General features: G+C 34.9%; 1 protein-coding gene across 2 annotated transcripts in view; it reads left to right on the top strand.

Moving 5' to 3' along the window:
- Positions 1–19,188, top strand: part of LOC117339136 (tyrosine-protein kinase receptor TYRO3-like) — a 69,345-nt gene that overhangs the window by 42,503 nt on the left and 7,654 nt on the right. For both annotated transcript variants that reach the window (XM_033900549.1, XM_033900548.1), the window contains exons 10-17: positions 3,773–3,944; positions 9,258–9,472; positions 10,523–10,637; positions 12,480–12,542; positions 14,671–14,798; positions 17,334–17,547; positions 17,825–18,012; positions 18,970–19,045. In XM_033900549.1, the coding sequence (XP_033756440.1) occupies positions 3,773–3,944; positions 9,258–9,472; positions 10,523–10,637; positions 12,480–12,542; positions 14,671–14,798; positions 17,334–17,547; positions 17,825–18,012; positions 18,970–19,045 (1,171 nt within the window). The remainder of the gene's footprint in view (positions 1–3,772; positions 3,945–9,257; positions 9,473–10,522; positions 10,638–12,479; positions 12,543–14,670; positions 14,799–17,333; positions 17,548–17,824; positions 18,013–18,969; positions 19,046–19,188) is intronic.

The following is a 19,188-nucleotide window of genomic DNA, read 5'->3' as shown; positions in this document are numbered from 1 at the left end:
GATATTTTGATCTTATTTGTCCTTACTGTCTTTGTCTTTCTTCCATTGTCTTCTATTTCCCTCTCCTCTATTTCCCTAATGATTTCCCTTAGCACTCGTTCATACATTGCCCTGATTGCTACAGACGTTTGACCTCGTAAATAAACAAAAAACTAATTCTTTTTGTTCAAATAATTGATGCATAGAAAATTCATACATGTTGATGATCATTACAACAAACATAATTATTTACTCTGTTCATTGAGTGGACGATCTAATATTTATTTTCGTGAATACATGTCCTTTGAAATTGATTTACTAAGCAGTGCTTATGTTTGAAGATGTTGCTCTCTGTTAAATCCAAGGGCGAATCAAGGATGCATGCTTTCAAATGCATAGATCTTCAACTTGTACTGCAGATCATTTTTGAGGCTCATGCTGTCTCCATAGTATATAGTATTTTATTTAGTGTCCTTCTATCGCGTATCCTTGACACCCATTTGCATTTAACCTTGACTGTTGCAAGGACATCAAACCTAATAAAGCAAAACCATTATTGACATCCTCTTGGGGTTGATCAACTAGAATAAAAGTAGCCGCACATTGAAATGATATGTATTCAAATGATTGCTAATAATTTGGCTATGAAATAAAACCTCACACACAATATCATTACCAACTCTGTAATAATTGCCTTCACGAGGCGACAATTGGGATGAGTAATTAGCAATATTGTAATAATAAAGAATAATCCTGATTTCTGTGCGTGTATTTCCCTACTAAAAATCTTTGAGATTAATTTAAATTTTTTTAATTCTAATTCTCCTCGTGACGTAAATGTTCGCAATAAATTACAAGGTTATGTCGTTGTAGTTGTATATATCGCGTTACTGTGTTCAAATTGTCATATTTTAGTGTACATGTTATCTATCAATGTGACAAGTGTCCTCTGAGTTAAATGCGATGACACTTAAATAGTCGTATTACTAGCGAGACTGGGAAAAAAAGAAAGAAATAAAAAAAGTTTTTCGTCATTATATGTAATAAAAGGAGTGGTCGTTATGGACATCATGTATAATACATAGATAGAGTTTGGAAAATGTGTATGAAGGTTTCCTATAAAGGCTGAAAGTCGGATGGAATGAATTCCGTCATATTCTTCGGAATACTTTTAGACTTGAAAATAGTTCCTGAATGATTTGTCGTTTTTGATTGATATGGTAGGATTTAGCAAATTGTACTTCAAATCACATCAAATGCTAAATTACGTGATAATCACTAATTATAAGATCACATTGTTTAATCAAAACAATTTCCATAATCTTTTAATTGATATCATTACGCAATTACTTTGTCTGGCATGAGTAACATATCCGTGCATATCTGAAGAAAAACATACGCCTGCCATTAAAACGATCAAATGGATTTGCTGTCCCTTTCGAAACTGAGGATATATATATTTTGCACTTTCCGTCTTTCCTGTTCGTGTATTTGAGTGTCTTTTTCTCGTTTTGTGTGGCCTTAAATGATTCCAGCTGTCATAAACCGTAAATCAATAAAACGTGGCTGTCGTTTCTGTGTTTACTAGTGTTTCCCTAGATACCTCTCTTTACATGGACCTTGTTGTTGTTAGGACATAAATCTCTTATAATTACAACAAGCATTGGCTATGGGAGCGTGAATTATTTGAAATGTTCTAGTTAAATACAGTGTAACGGGTTTGCCTAAATAGGATTTGTTATTGTCATTAAAAGACAGAGACCTTTACATGTTAGCTAACAAAGATGTCAACTCACTCATTCAGTGTATTGAAAATCAAATGCGTTCGTTCCTGTAGTCCATAGTTGTTCATTAGTAAATTGTTCATTGTGATACATATTGCTTTAGATTACTGGCTAACGCTTTTTCAGTTTCTCTCTGTAAGCACTTTGCACAAATCACAACATCTTGGCCCATTCCGTCAATTCTCGGAATCAAATATCAAATGTATGTCGGCACACTTTCACATCCTTTTCGTTTCAAATGTAAACAAAATAGCACATTTTCAAACATGGATATGTGGACATATCTTCCCCTCTAGGTGGACGACCTACCATAGGCTAAAGGGAAACCCCGCAAGTCTCAGCTAGCAATTTGAATTTTGTTAAAACATCAAACAATTTTCGGTAAGCGTTGTCATCTTTTCTATCGATACACATCGGATTGACTCACTTCACAAAACTATAGCAAACACGACATACATGTTGCGTACATTCGATCCTTGATTCCGGAATTTGTCGAGATGTTACGATTGACTTCGTCACCAACTCCTTTCCGTTTCCTTTCAATACGCACTTCGTACGTCACTGTTGTATTATTAATAGCAGTCGCGCCTAAAATTCTGTTTGACTCTGGACACATATATTTGATGAACCATCAGTATAATTCCAAAGCATATTCTGAATTCTTGTATTGCATGAAAAGACGATCCCGACTCCTTGATATGTATGGGACGACGACTAGCTATGTATATGACCAATCAGTATTCAGAAGTGTAGAATATCGATATTTGATAATGATTCTGTCATTTATGTGTGCACGTACAGTCAATTGATCTTTACAACAAACAATTCATTTTAGAACTAATTGTTTTCCATTATGCCATTTACCTTTGTTAACGTCTTTGTTTCACTTGAACATTGATTTTTTGTAAATCATAATTTACCCATTTAGTTTGTTACTGAATTAAACTGCTACAATTGATGAGCTGTAAAACAAAATCATTAATTGATGTATTTTTTCCAAGTGTTGAAAGTAATTCTTGTTAGAAAATCATTAATGGGTGTAGTTAATAAATCAATTAGCTTGAAAAGTACAAAAAAAAACATTAATATACTCTATACCAAATTATTTTTGCGACATTTTTTCGCGTTTTCATGTAGAACGACTTTTTCGCAGCAATTTAATTTCGAGATATGCAGTCATAAAAGGCCTACTGTATCTGTGATAAATCTGTTTCGTAGCGATTACTTTTAACTATATTTTGATCGCCCGCGAAATTGGCGAGAATTAATCGCACGTGAAAATAAATTGGTTTACAGTAATCATTTCAGATTATCGATGGGGCGGGAGATAATCGATCTAGCCCCGGTTTCATCAGCCTTTCTTATTGTAAGGAAATTTCTTAGGTTACAATTTTCCATAGGAATACGTTACGTTTTATGGAAATGTTTAAGTTAAGGAATAGTGATGAAAATTGTCCCTGGTGTGTTGAAGTTAAGAGCTTGTCTTGAAAGTTGAATTTGCAAATAGGATGTCAGTTAAGTATATTAATTATTATGTATATTCCAACCGATTTGCTGATTTAAGAGGGTTTGTCATACCTGTATCAATCAGTAACTACGTAATAGCGCAATATAGTACAAAACATATTTCCATGGACCTATATATAAAACATGATGAAACTGTGTTAACCGTATGAGTAAGACACGCGTGATGATGTACTTACTGATATATATATTTAGCGGTTAACTCATTTAAGCGCTTTTTTCGTTGAAAGCAGTTCGTTAAATATTGATTGTGCTAATTGTAAACTCCGTATATTGTTTTAAACGACAATTACTGCTGTTGAAACAATTGATTTTTTATGCGTTCAGTTCTGTGAAATAAAATTAGATATCATTGTAAATAAACCAGAATTTCATGGAAATATAGATGCAATACACTATCTATAGTTGGATGCTAGACCACATTGTCATACATTCTGCATTATGACGATTGGAAACATGATTCGAATACAATCTTGATATTTTAGACTCCTCCTGCCTTCGTATATTGGATGAATCGACTCCAGTTTGACTGCAACTACACTGTAAGCATATACAGTTTTCCCACGCCATTGTTTACCGGCGGCAGTAAGGTCACCAAGATGTCCTTTCAAACATTACAGTGCCTGAACGCTACCAACTTCAATTACACAGTCTGTAGTAAGTCGTCGTGTTATGTATTTGTCCCTCATCAATTTCAAATGAAGCATTAAATGTGCGAGATTGGATGACATTTAGCATGTTTGTTTGTTTATTAATGTTTGGTTTTAATTGTATTTCTTTATCACGTAATCCTCCCTTTATTCGTTGAATGCGCTTATAAAATATTTTGGTATTTTTCACTAGTGTAATTTACTCTGGGTTGCTTTACATTGACAGAGGTCTGTCAGAAATTGATTGTGACGTCATGGACAATGACGTTACGAAAATACCATAAAAATGACCGCCTCCATTTTATTTTGTCCTCCACAATTTGATTTAAAACCTGTCAAAATATCAGATATCTGGGTTATGTGATAAAGCGCATCTCAAAAGGATAGAACCACAAAAGATCAATATCGGCTCTATCTCAAAATAGCACATGTTTGCTAAAATTCCATTGAAAAAAAAACTTCCTCGCTTCAAACACTTCCATCAATGGGACTTTTGCTTTTAGCCATTTTGATTTTCTATATTCAACAAAAGCAGTAGTATAAAATTCAAATATTTTCCAGTTAATGAAATGAATGCCTTAAACATATTCTTTTTCAAGATACATACAAAAGTACAAAATGAATTAACATTTCCCACAATAACAGAGACATACTTTTCCTCTGTTCTGTTCGTCAAAATACTCTTGATTTCATTAATGAATTTATTAAATCCTGATTATCTACACGTGTTATCATATGTTAGAATTGAATAAACATATAAATAGGATTTAATATTTTAATGCTCATTAATTGACGATATATGTCCAGATACAAGTACCAGAATACCAGGTAGTGTTGTTTAGCTGTTTGATATGTGTTATGGCACGACGACCGAATGACTACATCAGTACCAGATGATTTATTGGACGAAATATGGTCTTGGATCTAGCAACATGAATTTAAAGAAGATATCACGTAAAACTCTATGTTTCCGGTTTTTTGGCATCCTATACCTAATTTCACACTACGTTGCTGAGCTTCGATGCCTCGTCATGTCATGTGTTCCTGTCCTGTTTTTACTTTTCATGACTATTATGCTGTTTCGTTGATCATTCCCTGTTTTCACTATAGATGAGATTTCAATGAAACTCTATGAATGTGTGCGCACCAAGAGTCACAACAATAAAAACTGCTTTATAATCGTTTCATAATTATCATATGAAAAGCAAATGTATTAAGATCCTATATTTATGCGTGGGACCTTCGAAATGAGTACCGCTGCCCCCATTGTATGATCTTCCTAATGTCTCCATTGACAATGCCTCAAATTTGGCCATTAGTTGAGCGTTCGTCCCTGTGAGGAAGGCTTTGGGTTCTGTCCCCTGGCCGAGACATACCAGAGTCTTTAAAAGTGGTAGTTGCTACTCCTGCTTAGCGCTCAGCATATAAGGAGTGGGACGACTGGTTCGCCCGGTTGTCAGTATAATGTGACCGGGTGGGGTGTGCTGCTGGGTGTCTCGGCAGTATGCTTCAGTGAGGTAGCACTATAAATCGGCAAAAGTTCCGGCCTATCACAAGGAGACTTAACACGAACATACCGCTGCCTCCCAAAACACACATACGCACTCACCACACGCATGCATGTCGCACGCACGGGAGGCCGTCCTTAAATGACCTTAGCTGTTAATAGGACCTTAAACTAAATAAACCAAACCAAACCAATATTCCTGGTATTGTCTCCATAGAACCATAATTTTAAACCTTATTTTCTGACGTCGATGGCATTAAGCGGCTTTGAGAGATAATTAGTGTGTCACTGATATATACCTTATTAAACCTGACCATCGACCTTAGTGTATTAATTAATGATATTAAATACTATATTCATGTTATTTATAGATACCAAAACTAGACACAATAGCCATTGTTTATCAATGAACGACAACAATGATTTGTGCTGTTGTGGGTATACTTGAATGCCTGCTAAACGGTTTTAGTTATCGCTATATATAGTGTATATAAAGATCAACGACCTGTTTATACAACAGTGTTTTTATTTACGACGGGAACAAATGCTGGCTATCAAATCTGACACAACGTGTTAGCATAACATAATACATGTACACATCGTTTACATCTCCATTAATAATCATACTAGGAAGACATCGTCACTGTATCTAGAATTATACTATACTTCTCATATAAATGTCATAGAGAGAGAACGGGAAATATTGTTAAAGGACAAGTTATAAACTGAACAAGAGGTCCATAGGGCCAAGAGCACTTATCTGGCTAGTTCTACATTAAAGACGATTTCCCCCAGCGACCCCTCCTGGTGACTCAGAATCTCCGTTGAGTCTTCTTTAGCAATAATGATCCGGACCAAATTATATAATTCCTTGCTCTATACAAAATGGCACTCCTTTTCCTGAATTGGGCCCTATCCATCCACCCCATGAGGAAGTTGACAACACCGAATAATACTTCAGACTAAATCTTAATCATAAATAGGTCGAGTCATTTAAAGAATCTTTAAATCGTCCCTTTACTTCCGATGTTTGGCACCTTTAGTCTCATTCAAAAGAATACTGCCCAAGTATCAATCAGACCGTTTTAGCAGGACTTGAAAAGAGTTATCTCTAACTTTCCTGTGCGCCCCATGCCTCCTCTACGAGAGGATCAACACTCTCTAGTTATGTAACATTTATCTCCTTCACTCAAAGATGCGCCAGACCAAATTTGATCAATATCAAATCAGTCTTTCACGACTAGTAGCGATTTGAAAGTAAATGTTGAAGGATGCGAAATGGCGTTAAGCTTCTAAGTCTTTCCTTTAGTCAGAAAATCTTACCTTTTTAAACGGTCCTATTTATCCTGTTTCAAAACATCAATTACCTTTATTACTTAAAAATAAAACAATGCGACGAAGCATATCTACCACAACTGCAAAGTACATAAAAAATGAGATATGTTGTACATCTGTATATTCCTAATTTTTTTAGTTTACTTTGATATCACAAACTTATCTAATTTCATGCAAAATCTGCATATTTACATTAATCAACGTCACCGTCAGTGAACCTTTGGTGTCATATGGTACATTATTATAGGCTCTCGGCACAGTCTACTCTATCACAAGTACAGTCATGTCGGCGAGTTTAAAAATATGAATTAAAATGTCTGAACCAACTATGAATGAATTAGTATATCATGACTAAACCAGAGACATATCTGCAAACCTCAGCAAATCAATTTAAACAAGTATTTCAGATTATTTTCTTGAAAGTAAAAAATGAAATAAATAATTTAATAAATTTACAAATATTTGATTATAACATCAGATTGGGGATAATTTGGTATAAAGTTTAAACGAGGCCGATTACAGATGTGTTTAAGGACCATACAATAGCTTAGTCAGCAAAGATGACAAATAAATGCAAATAAACTTGCAGAATTTTCAGGAAAAGAACAAGGCTTCTCCTAAATCACTCATATTAACGAGCTGACAATGGGAACAAGACATTCCGTTTACATAGCGTTTTTAGTCTTTTACCCAATAATGCTTTAGACCAAAACCTATCAAGCATTACAGAAGAAATAATTCCATCTAACATTCATTTTGGTTCCCATCCCTCCACCCCCAGGGAAACCAGGCCTACGTTATCCAACACATTGTTTCCTTTACATAATAATACTTCAGAACAAAGACCCACTAACTTAAGCTCTCTTCCTTCTAAACAATAGTCCTAATGTCTCCCTTGACACTGTCTCACTCTTGGCTTTTAGTTGAACTTTCGCACTGTGATGAAGATACGGGTTCTGTCTATATAATTGATATTTGCTGCTGTTTACTTCATGTTCACATTTAAAACTGTCTGTGAGGACCGGGTTGTCCAATTTAGTATATGAACTCGCATAAATGAGGCATTGTCGAGGAAGATATCCGGAGAAAGACAGAAGACAATAGATAAAATCTCAAATTTATTCGCCACTTCCTACTCATGTAATTTAGGAAGCAGATAGAAAAGTTAGGCCTTGCAGTGATGTAAACAATAACGTTAAGCCCCTATAAAAAAGCCAAGGTAGGACATAAAACGTCCATTTAGTGTGATCAGAAGACAGACGTAACCCCATCTTAATTACCATAAGGTCCAAGGACGTGTTATTGTGGCGATTGCATATTTGGATGAAGAAAAGTTTGACCAATCGAATCATACTAACCGACTTTCAATGTCACAGGGACTGAATTATCAAAATGTGTGATAACTTCTTCTGAGTAATCAATATACTTATGATTATGATATAGGACCAGGAGCTATCTGAGCGGAAGGCTTTCCAAGATTGTTCAAATGAAGACTATTCACTTTATTTTAATGTCCTAGAAGAAAAATGAGCTTAATCTTTTAACTTATTCCTCTCGACATACACGAAGCCCATGGTCATAAAAGTTTTCGATACATGCTGAAATGAATTACTACCAAGTCTTGAAAAGGAATCATCTTGATCCACTTCAAGGTCACAGGGGGCAAATTCATAGGTCACTGATATCTGACGTGTAACAATTGACTAAAATAGGGTTTGATACAGGCTCAATAAACCTAAAGTTAAACATTGTGAAGCCATCGCATGCATCAAGGCACATCGTGGCGGCATGACAGAACAAACTTGGAGCCACGATGTCTGTATGTTATAATTTTGGTAGGTTATTTAATTGTACACTGTAAAATGTCGTGTTCCTAATCCAATCATCCAGATATACAAACAGTGGCGCCTTTAAATTCCCGCAAGTACGATAAGTGTCCATATATCCAGGATTACTGTCATTAATGATGGCAATTGACGTAGATGCATTCGTGGAAGTATAGAAGATATATGTATCAACCTGTCCGTGTGTCTCTTGTCACATTAGTATTTAAGTCTTCAACTCATTAAATAAATATACATGCATATGTTGTAAATGTTTGGGTTTTTTGGGGGGGGTTTTGTTGTTTTTTGTTGTTTTTTGTTTTTTGGAAAAAAAATGAAACTAATGCACGAGAAAGTCCAGTTTTGCAAAATCCAAATATCGTACTTGCCAAAATATCCATCTAAACTTATGTGATATGTTGGTATAATAGCGCTTGATTCATTTTTAAGTCTGAAATCAAACGAACGAGTTAAAGAGATGATATAGAAATTTCTTCAATTTATATAGATACGACTTTTCCCAAAAAAATATTTCACCAAAAAAACTGTAAGGTGACACCCCCAACCCAACTAACCCATCTAAAAGCAAATTTAACATAATAAAAGTATACATAATAAACTGCATCTGTTATTACGAATAATAATCTTACTACAGAACCAGAAGAGCCACAAAACATCTCAGCGATTGAAAAGATCCCGTATATGACTGAGGGCGTGCAAAGAGGAAACACAACGTTTACGTGGGAACCCCCGCCTCATGCCGGGCCGAACAACAAACTGACGGGCTACATTCTGGAGTGGTCGAAAGAAATTCCGTTACATATGGGACCACTTGTGGACCCGGATAAGGGGAGCATAGCATTACCTCCGGTACGTGTACTAAGTTTATCCTTCCCCTTAAAACTGCGAGATCTATTATTAGACTGTTGCATCTCCCCATCCAGATTTTGACATTTCGTTTAACACAAATTTTTGAGTTTTCTCAGTCGCCTCCGAGGCATCAACACTTAAATTTCATGTTTGCCAACTGTTTGTAACATTCAATTTATAATGAAAAGTGCTAAAATCTCGTGTGTCCTTTTTTATATACTTCCACGTACAGGTAAGGGAGATGTACAGGAAATTGTCGGTCGATGGGGAAATGTGCTATGATTTATTTTAAAAAAATGTGAATGTTGTTCAACACAATTGGACACAATGATGTAAGTGCCCAAGTACTTTGCTATCAATTAGTCTTTTTTTTATTAGAATACAGTTGACATATCTTTCGGTTTATGTCGGCATATGTATTTTTTATGATGTCGGCATCTTCTAAGAAATATATCGACATATTTAAGTCGGAAGGCGGTAACTCGATGGCAGAAATATGCCATAATATTAACCATCGGCTCGCACTGTTTTCTAGTCGTTGCTTTGTGATCAATATCTGTAGAATTGTTAGAGATATACTGGCAATGATATAGCCATACAACGCCACATTTCCAACTTAATGGCTTAATAAAGCCGTCTACTCTGTCATTCGAGGACAACCTCCTTAAATCCCCTTCGTGTGTTAGAAGAACGCACATTTATACCAAAACAAACCAATTAAATCGCTGCAAATAGCAGACTTCCTGCCTTGAAGGAAGATCTCTGGTAAATAATGATGATGCTATTTTATAATAAAATGAAGAAACAAAATTATAATTACACGCGTGTCTAGTGAGAGTTTCTTGAAAATGATTCAGATTCATAGCCGTCGGGCTCGAATTCAGTCAGTAATTCACTGCTAGACACACCCATGAACTGCGTTGCTAACTTAGATACCACCAATTTATGAAATATTTTACTTATTTTTGTTCTATGTCTTTCAGTGAAAAAAAAATTTCATGTTCGGTTAATTTCGGAATCCCTTGTGATATGGTCAAACTTTATTCACAGAATCTGTCCAATTGTGTGATTCCGGAAATGCATTGGAGCAGTAAATATCGGATCCAGATCCGTGCCACTTCTATCGGGGGAACTAGTGACCCCTTCACTATATTTGTGGACCTCGGTAAGTGACCAGCATCATCCATATTGTCCGTAATTGGATATCACAGGTCTCTACTACTCAGGGATATTTTCTATGACTTTATACCACAAACAGTCCCTGTAGTTAGGTCGCAGCTGTTGGTATATGCCGTCGCTATGCTATGGTTGAAAGAGGCGACTTATTTTTCATGTGTATCTCGTCTTTCTCTCTGATATATTAATGGATACTGCCGGCCCACGTTTGTTATTCCAATCGAGTTATTACCACTCTGAAGAAGATATAGAGGATATTGAATGGTTTCCCGTTTAATATAACATATATTTCACGTGTATGACAGAATACCGATTTATTGAATTTTTGCCAGTGAAATATAGAAATTTATCAAATTGATATAACTTATATTTTCACTGCACAATGAGCAGTGAAAATATAAGTTTTCCGTTTTGAACACCTCATTGATTTTTCCAATCAAAGCGGAGATAGATAGATTTGTTATTTTGCTGTATTTCCGAAATATTCTGACTAGTTTTGACAAAATACTCACTTGACATTAGCTTTTCATGTTCAGATTTTCCGATAACAGCAGAAAGCGCTTAATTGCACTGATCAGTCCTTTCAAAATGGCGCCGTCAAGTTGACGTGGAGTAACGTTACAAAGAGATGACGTCATTACTGATTCCCCCACATTTTGACACTATTACTTTTCCGATGATTTTAATTTTGTTTTTTACTATATAAAATGCAATAAACAGAAAATTGAATTATTTCACTCGTATGAAAGAATATCACGATATTTTTCACTCGTGAAAATATCGATATTCTGTCATACTCGTGAACTCTATGTTATATATTAAACGGGAAACCATTCAATTTTCTTTTTATTGCACTCGTGAAAATATCGATATTCTGTCATACTAGTGAAATATATGTTATATTAAACGGGAAACCATTCAGTTTTCTTTTTATTGCATTTGATATACTTAAAAACATAATTAAAATCATCGAAAAATTAATACTGTCAAAAATTGCGGGAATCACTAACATAATTCATGACGTCATCTCTTTGTGACTTTACTCCACGTCAACTTGACGGCGCCATTTTGAAAGGACTTATCAACGTAATTGAAGCATTTTCGTCTTTGTTTCGATTGGAAAAATCGGAAAGTTTCAATGAGGTCAATGCAAAGGTTCTCTCTGATTGGTCAAAAACAAAAAACTTATATTTTCACTGCAAAACTTTTATTTTCACTGCTCATTGCTGCAGTAAAAATATAAGTTTTATTAGTGTGACAAATTTCTATATCTCACTGGCAAAAATGCAATAAAACTGGTTATTGTCACCAGGTCGTAATGTACGAGTAACTTAGCGTACTTTATGAACACAAGTTAAGAAGGATGAAAAGGGAAATAATATTGTGGTGTCCGCATTTTGGAAACGGGAAAGATTTATCTGCACTATGACATTCACGTGGAAAGATACGCTAAAACGGTGTTTATATTTGCCTTATTCCCTCTCTTTTTACTCGCAATAATGGTTATGCATTACTAGCCATACTATAGTTTGAGACAAAAGCAAACCCCTTATTTTTCCGGGGGTTTAACTAGTTCATACCTCTAACGATGTTCCATCTCCACACACATCACTCCCCTATATTATAGAGGGTAGCAATTCCAGCAATAAATGCAATGCGTATGTTAATTATATGAATGTTTTATTTTGTATTAATTCAAATTTAAAAAATACACTGAAAATTCGTTTTTTATTTTTATAATTGACTCCGACAAACAATTAAAACCCAACGCCACTAACTTAAATGTTTGCCATTGTTGTGCTGGCTAAAACTCATTCGTGTTTCCCGCTAGGTGCCGTTCACTACAGTGACGAATTGAATAACGCAACATCGACAACGATTCTGGATACGTCTGGTATGTATACAATTAATTAAAACACTACAAAGAGACAGATTCAAATTTCACATACCATTTTATTCATATAAACTTTAATCTCCATTTTACACAATATTTCCCCTCTGATGGAACAATATGGCCACAGCTTCAACCCAATTATGACTAGATCCTGAGAGGGTTCTCACTTTCTTTCCGATATCTCCTGACAGCCTGTGATAAACATTTAATGTATACAATTAATTGCATTTGAAACCAGTATGAACAGGGGCAGCCATATTCCCCTTTAACTATCTTGTTGATTGTTGTAACTTCATTACTCTAAACATAATAAAACAATAAGTATACATTCTGTTAGAGACAATAGCGCACTGACATAATGACCCTGGCTGTTAATAGGACGTTAAACAAAAACAAACAAAACAAAACAAACCACTGACACATGCCAACAACAATTTAAAACGAAGGATTAACTTGAATAAAGGTTTTTTATGGAGATATACATCAGAAAAAAGGAGTGCAATATCATCATGAACCGCTTCGCAACGTGGTATGTATTCTGGTATAATAAAATTAACTGTCTGGTTACAACGTGGTATGTCTTCTGTTATAATAAAATAAACTGTCTAGTTACAGCGTTATATGTATTATGTTATAATAAAATAAACTGTCTAGTTTCAACGTTATATGTATTTTGTTATAATAAAATAAACGTTTCATTACAATATGATAGATGTTCTGTTATAATGAAATAAACTGTCTCGTTACAAACAACTACGTTCATTTATAAAGCTTTCGTTATTACCTGATAACCATTTCGTCATGACGATATCGTAATAAAAGAAATTGTTATTAGACCACAAGTGATCTCGATAGCTAAAGTCATCTTTCTACCACGAGATAATACAATGGTTATACCTATAGGCTTACTTATCATGTTTAAACAATATGAGCGGTCTTCATACTTAACGATTGTTTTACATCTTTTGCCGTTTTTAACAATCCAATATTCTAGGAAATACAAACTTTAAACAAGGGAGCGATCAACAATAAAATCTTTGATCTCAAATAGCTTTTTGTTCAATATCCGTTTAATTAATCGATCATCACTACATTCCTTTGGTATCATAAAATCACTCTAAAACAATCATTACCTCAATCAGTATTAATATTTGTGCACTTTTTACTTCTCTACTTTATATTCGTAGTCAGAACGCGCAAACAATAAGTATACCTATGAGAACAATACGCATTAAAATAAAGATAATAATTAAGATGACAATAATGATAACAATAAGTATAATAGTAAGTATGGCAATAAGAATGATAATAAAATACGATAAGTATAATGATAATGATAACATAAGTTTTACAATCAGGATAACAATAAAGGTAACAATAAAGGTAACAATAAGTATAACAATAAGTATAACAATAATGATAACAATAAGGATAACAATAAGGATAACAATAAGGATAACAATAAGTATAACAATAAGGCTAACAATAAGTATAACGATAAGGAAAACAATATAGATAACAATAAGGATAACAATAATGACAACAATAAGGATAACAATGAAGGTAACAATAAGTAAAACAATATACGGACAACAATAAGGATAACAATATTAATTCATGTAACTGAGTGAATGTATCGATGCGACCACTTTATGTTAAGTTTTATGTTTCTTACGTTAAGATGTCAGTGGACAGCCTGCATCTCTATGGATCAACATGTTTTCTTTCTACCATTGCTCTTTCTTATCTATTAGGTTGTATGACGAGTATGAGCGAGTGAGAGAGTGGCTCTGTAAGGGAATCCTTCTGTAACTTATCTTTTCTTTCCCTTCTGTAAAATCAGTGAACTATCAATGTATGTTCTTGACATTAGTTGTAATGTTTGGCACAGATGCGTTATCCATGTATAATATTAAGTCGATTTGGCCTATTTAGAAAAGGGGTATTTCATGTTATGTCTGTAAACCTCAAAACTGAAACTTTTGACTCTGAGTGCAAAACGATAAGAAAAAAAAATAAAGATCAAAAATGGAAAACAATAAGGATAACAATTAGGATAATATTGTTACTAGCTTATTACTTTTTTCTGAATATGACCTTCATACTCTTAATGTTTGTTTACTTTCAGAAAATAAAGTATTTATTGGCTCTACAGTCGCTGTGTTGATACTGATCCTAACAGCTGCCATACTCATTTTCCGTTATCTCCATCGAAAGAAACGTCCATTACGTGTTAAACGGATCAGCAGAACGGAGGTAGGAATGTCTAAAAAATTTAAAACGTATGTAAACGTTATATATTTATTTAAGTAAAAAAAATCACTGAAGATTTTTTAAGTGTTTTTGGCAGTTCTTTAAATATATATGTTGTTATGATGATATGATATTTTTAGTCAGCTTTTACATCGACCATTAACGGCGACTTTCACATTTTAGTCAGGTTTGACATGGAGCCTTAACAGTGACATTTTCCGTTTGATTTTCGTCGATCATTAACGGCGACATCACATTTTGGTTATCGTCCACCCTTTTGGCCCATAGCCACACTTTATGTCCACGACATGTTATTGGGAGATTGCTTAGTGTTACTGTGTCCATCCGTTCCGTTTCGTTCATAATCAATGCCCTTTCCTTGAGGAACACACAGCCGATTTATGTGCTGAAACTACATACAGTGGTGAGGTAGGATTGATTTCACCTACATATCTGAACATAGGTTTGTTAGGAGCGGGAGCAGTCATGTCTTCCATACATATACATTTTCTAGTTTGTGATGATTCATGTTAAAGTGTTCCCGGAATGATTTACAATATTAACTTTGAAAATACACCATTTCATAAAACAAAAAGTCGAAAAAGTGCAAACTCCATAGCGTCTTTTGTTTCAGAGAAATGGCAATGTTTAGGAAATCTTACCTGTGAGCTGACAGCGATCACCACGCTTCTGTGTCTTAGATCTGTGATGTAACAAACTCAACGCTGTCCACTCAGCGGGAGATCCCGTCATATTTGCTGTCTATCATGTGATTAAACAAAGTTTTATTTTATTTTCATTGAGATAAATGTGTAGCAGGAGAGGAGAAAATGTAGCGGCCAGACCGGGGTTCGAACCCGGGACCTCCGAACACTAGCCGGATGATCTACCAATTGAGCTACCTGGTCACCATTTTTCATATTTCAGTACACGTCTCGTATTAGGGGATAAAAGTGTTCATACTTGTCAGCAGAAACACTTACAAAGGGTAATTTCATACATAGTTTCTACATTTATAAAAAAAAAATGCACACAAGAAACTGCTTAATACATATAGATGAAAACGAGATACTGATATCAAGTTACATCGCAGACTATACATCTACCCGTGCATTGTAAACTACTCTCTTTACTAAGCATCTTGATTATTCAAGACCTTAACGGTGTATCCTGTCAGGGCTCCCTGTTGATCAGTACAGTCCGTATCGGCCAACCTGTCATGATTGACGTTCACTCTTATCTATCTATCGGTGTCCCAATTAACGATATGCAACTTTACAGGTGTCAAATAGGATAACGTAGAAAATATTCCGTCCTTTTTGTCCGTTTTGACCTATCTTTAACACTAGTGCTTTTGTAAACGCAGCACGTTATATCATGATACAACATGTCCGTGGTTATATAAATTCTCAATTATATAATTACTGTGTTTTCTGTATTTTTAAATGTGAATATTTATTACATAATTATTTATTAATTGCATTTTGATCAGACAGTTCAATATGACGCATGTCGTTTTACTGCTCCTTACATGCAAAATCAAACGAAATTGACACTAAGTATCCGATTAAACAGTGCTGACATACAATTAGCAGTGTCATGATAGTTGACAGCACTCAAAACTCACAATTGCAGGAGAACCATCCATCGTTAACGTAGTGACATATATATTTGTTATTATTATACGATTAATTTAACAAATAAATCTGAATCTGCCATGCTGGAGATGATTACCAACCAAGCTATGTTGCCAAACTGGTGATGATTAAAACTACGCCATGTTGCCATGTTGGAGATGATTAACAAGCAAGTTATGTTGCCATTCTGAAGGTGATTAACGCCCAGGTCGTGTTGTTTTCCTGAGGTGATTAACAACCAAACCATTTCGCTATCCTTAAGATGATTAACAACCAAGCCATGGTATTATACCGAAGATGATAAACCGCCATGACCTTGAGGTTATGCTAGAGGTGAATAACAACCAAACCATGGTATTATACTGAGGATGATAATGATTTACAATCATGACTATAGGGCTATGCCAGAGATTATTTACAACCATGATCGTTGGGCTATGCCGGAGATTATTTACAATGTTAACCATGGGGCTATACCGCATACCACGTATTTCTAAGATCAGATGGCCTTATTTTTCTTCCTTAGTTTTTGCGATTTGATTTGGCAATAGAGAACATGATCCATGTTTAATCTGCAAGTTGACGATACCTTACACTATGAACTATATTAGACATGGCTTAATTGATGACGCCTTACGTAATGACTTCCTCAAGTAAACTTAATCATGAATTCGGCTATGTAGACTCCTAATTCGAAAAGCAGCGCTGCTTATGTAATGAAATAGTTACATATTTTCCGTCTATTTCCTCACTAAAATTAGTGCAAAAAGGTTAACTTGACAAAACATTTAATTACCGCGTGGAAAATTTTATTCATTGACTCCTGAAACGTCGGTCATGTAGGGCAAACTCTTCAAAGTGATGTATATATAGAACGCTAGATATGTTATTTCTATTACAGGAAACCAATCCACTTTATGACAACTCCTATGCAAGTAATGGGGTTGATGTTCCTATCATTCTGGATGAATATGAAGTCGACTTTTCGATGCTGCTGCTTTTAAACTCTTTGGGAGAAGGTGCTTTTGGAAAGGTTGTCAAGGCAGAGCTAGTGATTCCTAGGAAAGACGGAAAGGATGCACAGAAAGTCATCGTGGCAGTGAAGATGTTGAAAGGTTTTATACTCATACATTTTATCTGAACACAACACTTTATATATTTTCAAGTTTCTTTTTAATCATATAATGTATTTACACCCAAGAGTATATATATAGAAATATTTAAGGTATGCCACGTGTTGCTGTAATTAGTTCGGATAGTTTATTACCGAAGGCGATTTTCCTCATTCACTCGATCAGATGATCTGTTGAATTAATTTCATCTGACAAACCGTAAAACATACTAACTAAGTCTTTGTTCGATAGAATAAATCACTGTAAGTTATTTTTATAGATCATCCAGACGTTGTTGAAAAGCGGAGTCTTTTGAAGGAGATTGAAGCCATGAAACAGTTAGGACATCATCAGAATATCGTTAGCATTATTGGATGCTGTACAAAGAATAATGAACAGATCTGTCTTATAATGGATTACTGTCCACTTGGCGATTTGAGACAGTACCTACATCAGTTAAGACCACGGGTAAGATTCAGTACAACACGAAAGTTAACAGAAAACAGAGTATCTTTACCATGTAACGGTACGGGCAATTGTGTCAAATATATATGTACGTGTTTCACATCGTTGATGGGTAATTGATTTTTTTAAGTACACGGATGTAAGATATAAAAAGTGCCTGTATACTGGTGTCGGATATAATTTATGAACAATCTTATCTATAATACTCTTTTTCCAAATACGATTGAAAATATGTAAAAAAAAAAAACAAAAAAAAACAACATCGCACATCATAAAGAAACCGTCAGGCCTAATAGCATCACCTTTGACCACTTAGCAAATCAAAAGTTCTTTTAAAACGACATTCGGTGGACAAAGCTCTATGGCTGGCCCTCGCTCACAACTCAGGTAGTTGAAATAATAGCAGCGCATTCATGGTACAACTTCATAGTTTCACATTATTTTTGGTGAAGCCATCATGCAAAATGGCCTAAAAGTGATAATGTATAAGATAATGTCTTCGATGGAAAAATGGACGAGAAGTGATGATGTTCTAACGTCATTTGTCTCCGTTCTTCCGAAATAGTGCTGATTTTTGTATTAAGATCGAGTGGTTTTTTTCATACCTCATTCTTGTATGATACATACTGGCTAAGATATAGCTGCATAGAATGAAAACATATATAAACCACTGTATATCTAATAGTGATGTGTACGTCCCCGTAGCAGTTAATGCCACACTGTTGTATTGCTTTCGTTTCAAGATATAACATATCAGTGTTTCTAGAAGAGCCCTTCGGTATGCTGTGGTACACTACTAAATACTTCATAACAGTAACACGTCTATGTATATATTCGGAATATGTCGATACTCACTTTTTTTCCTTTCCTTTATTTCCTATTTGCTTATTTTTTCATATGACTGTTACGATGAAGTTAAACTCCGTACAAAACCCCACTTATGCGATTACTGTATTGTAGACACAGTACCAGGCTTCGTCAGGGCAAAGGCATGAAGACAGCGGTATGTTCTCCAATATGACTGAGGATACAAATGGTAGGCAATTTTAAATAATGCACCCAAACCATGTGTCAATCCTGTGTTGTGCGAATGTGTTAAAAATATGTCGGATCAGTTAAAATATCACGTAAATGTTAGTAGGCCATTTCGTCGATTAAGTGTAAAAATTGCAATACCGG

The sequence above is a fragment of the Pecten maximus genome, chromosome 12, assembly GCF_902652985.1.
Source record: "Pecten maximus chromosome 12, xPecMax1.1, whole genome shotgun sequence".
In the NCBI taxonomy this organism is placed as follows: domain Eukaryota; kingdom Metazoa; phylum Mollusca; class Bivalvia; order Pectinida; family Pectinidae; genus Pecten; species Pecten maximus.
The sequence above is the reverse complement of the archived record's forward strand: the minus strand, read 5'-3'. Positions and strand labels throughout refer to the sequence as shown.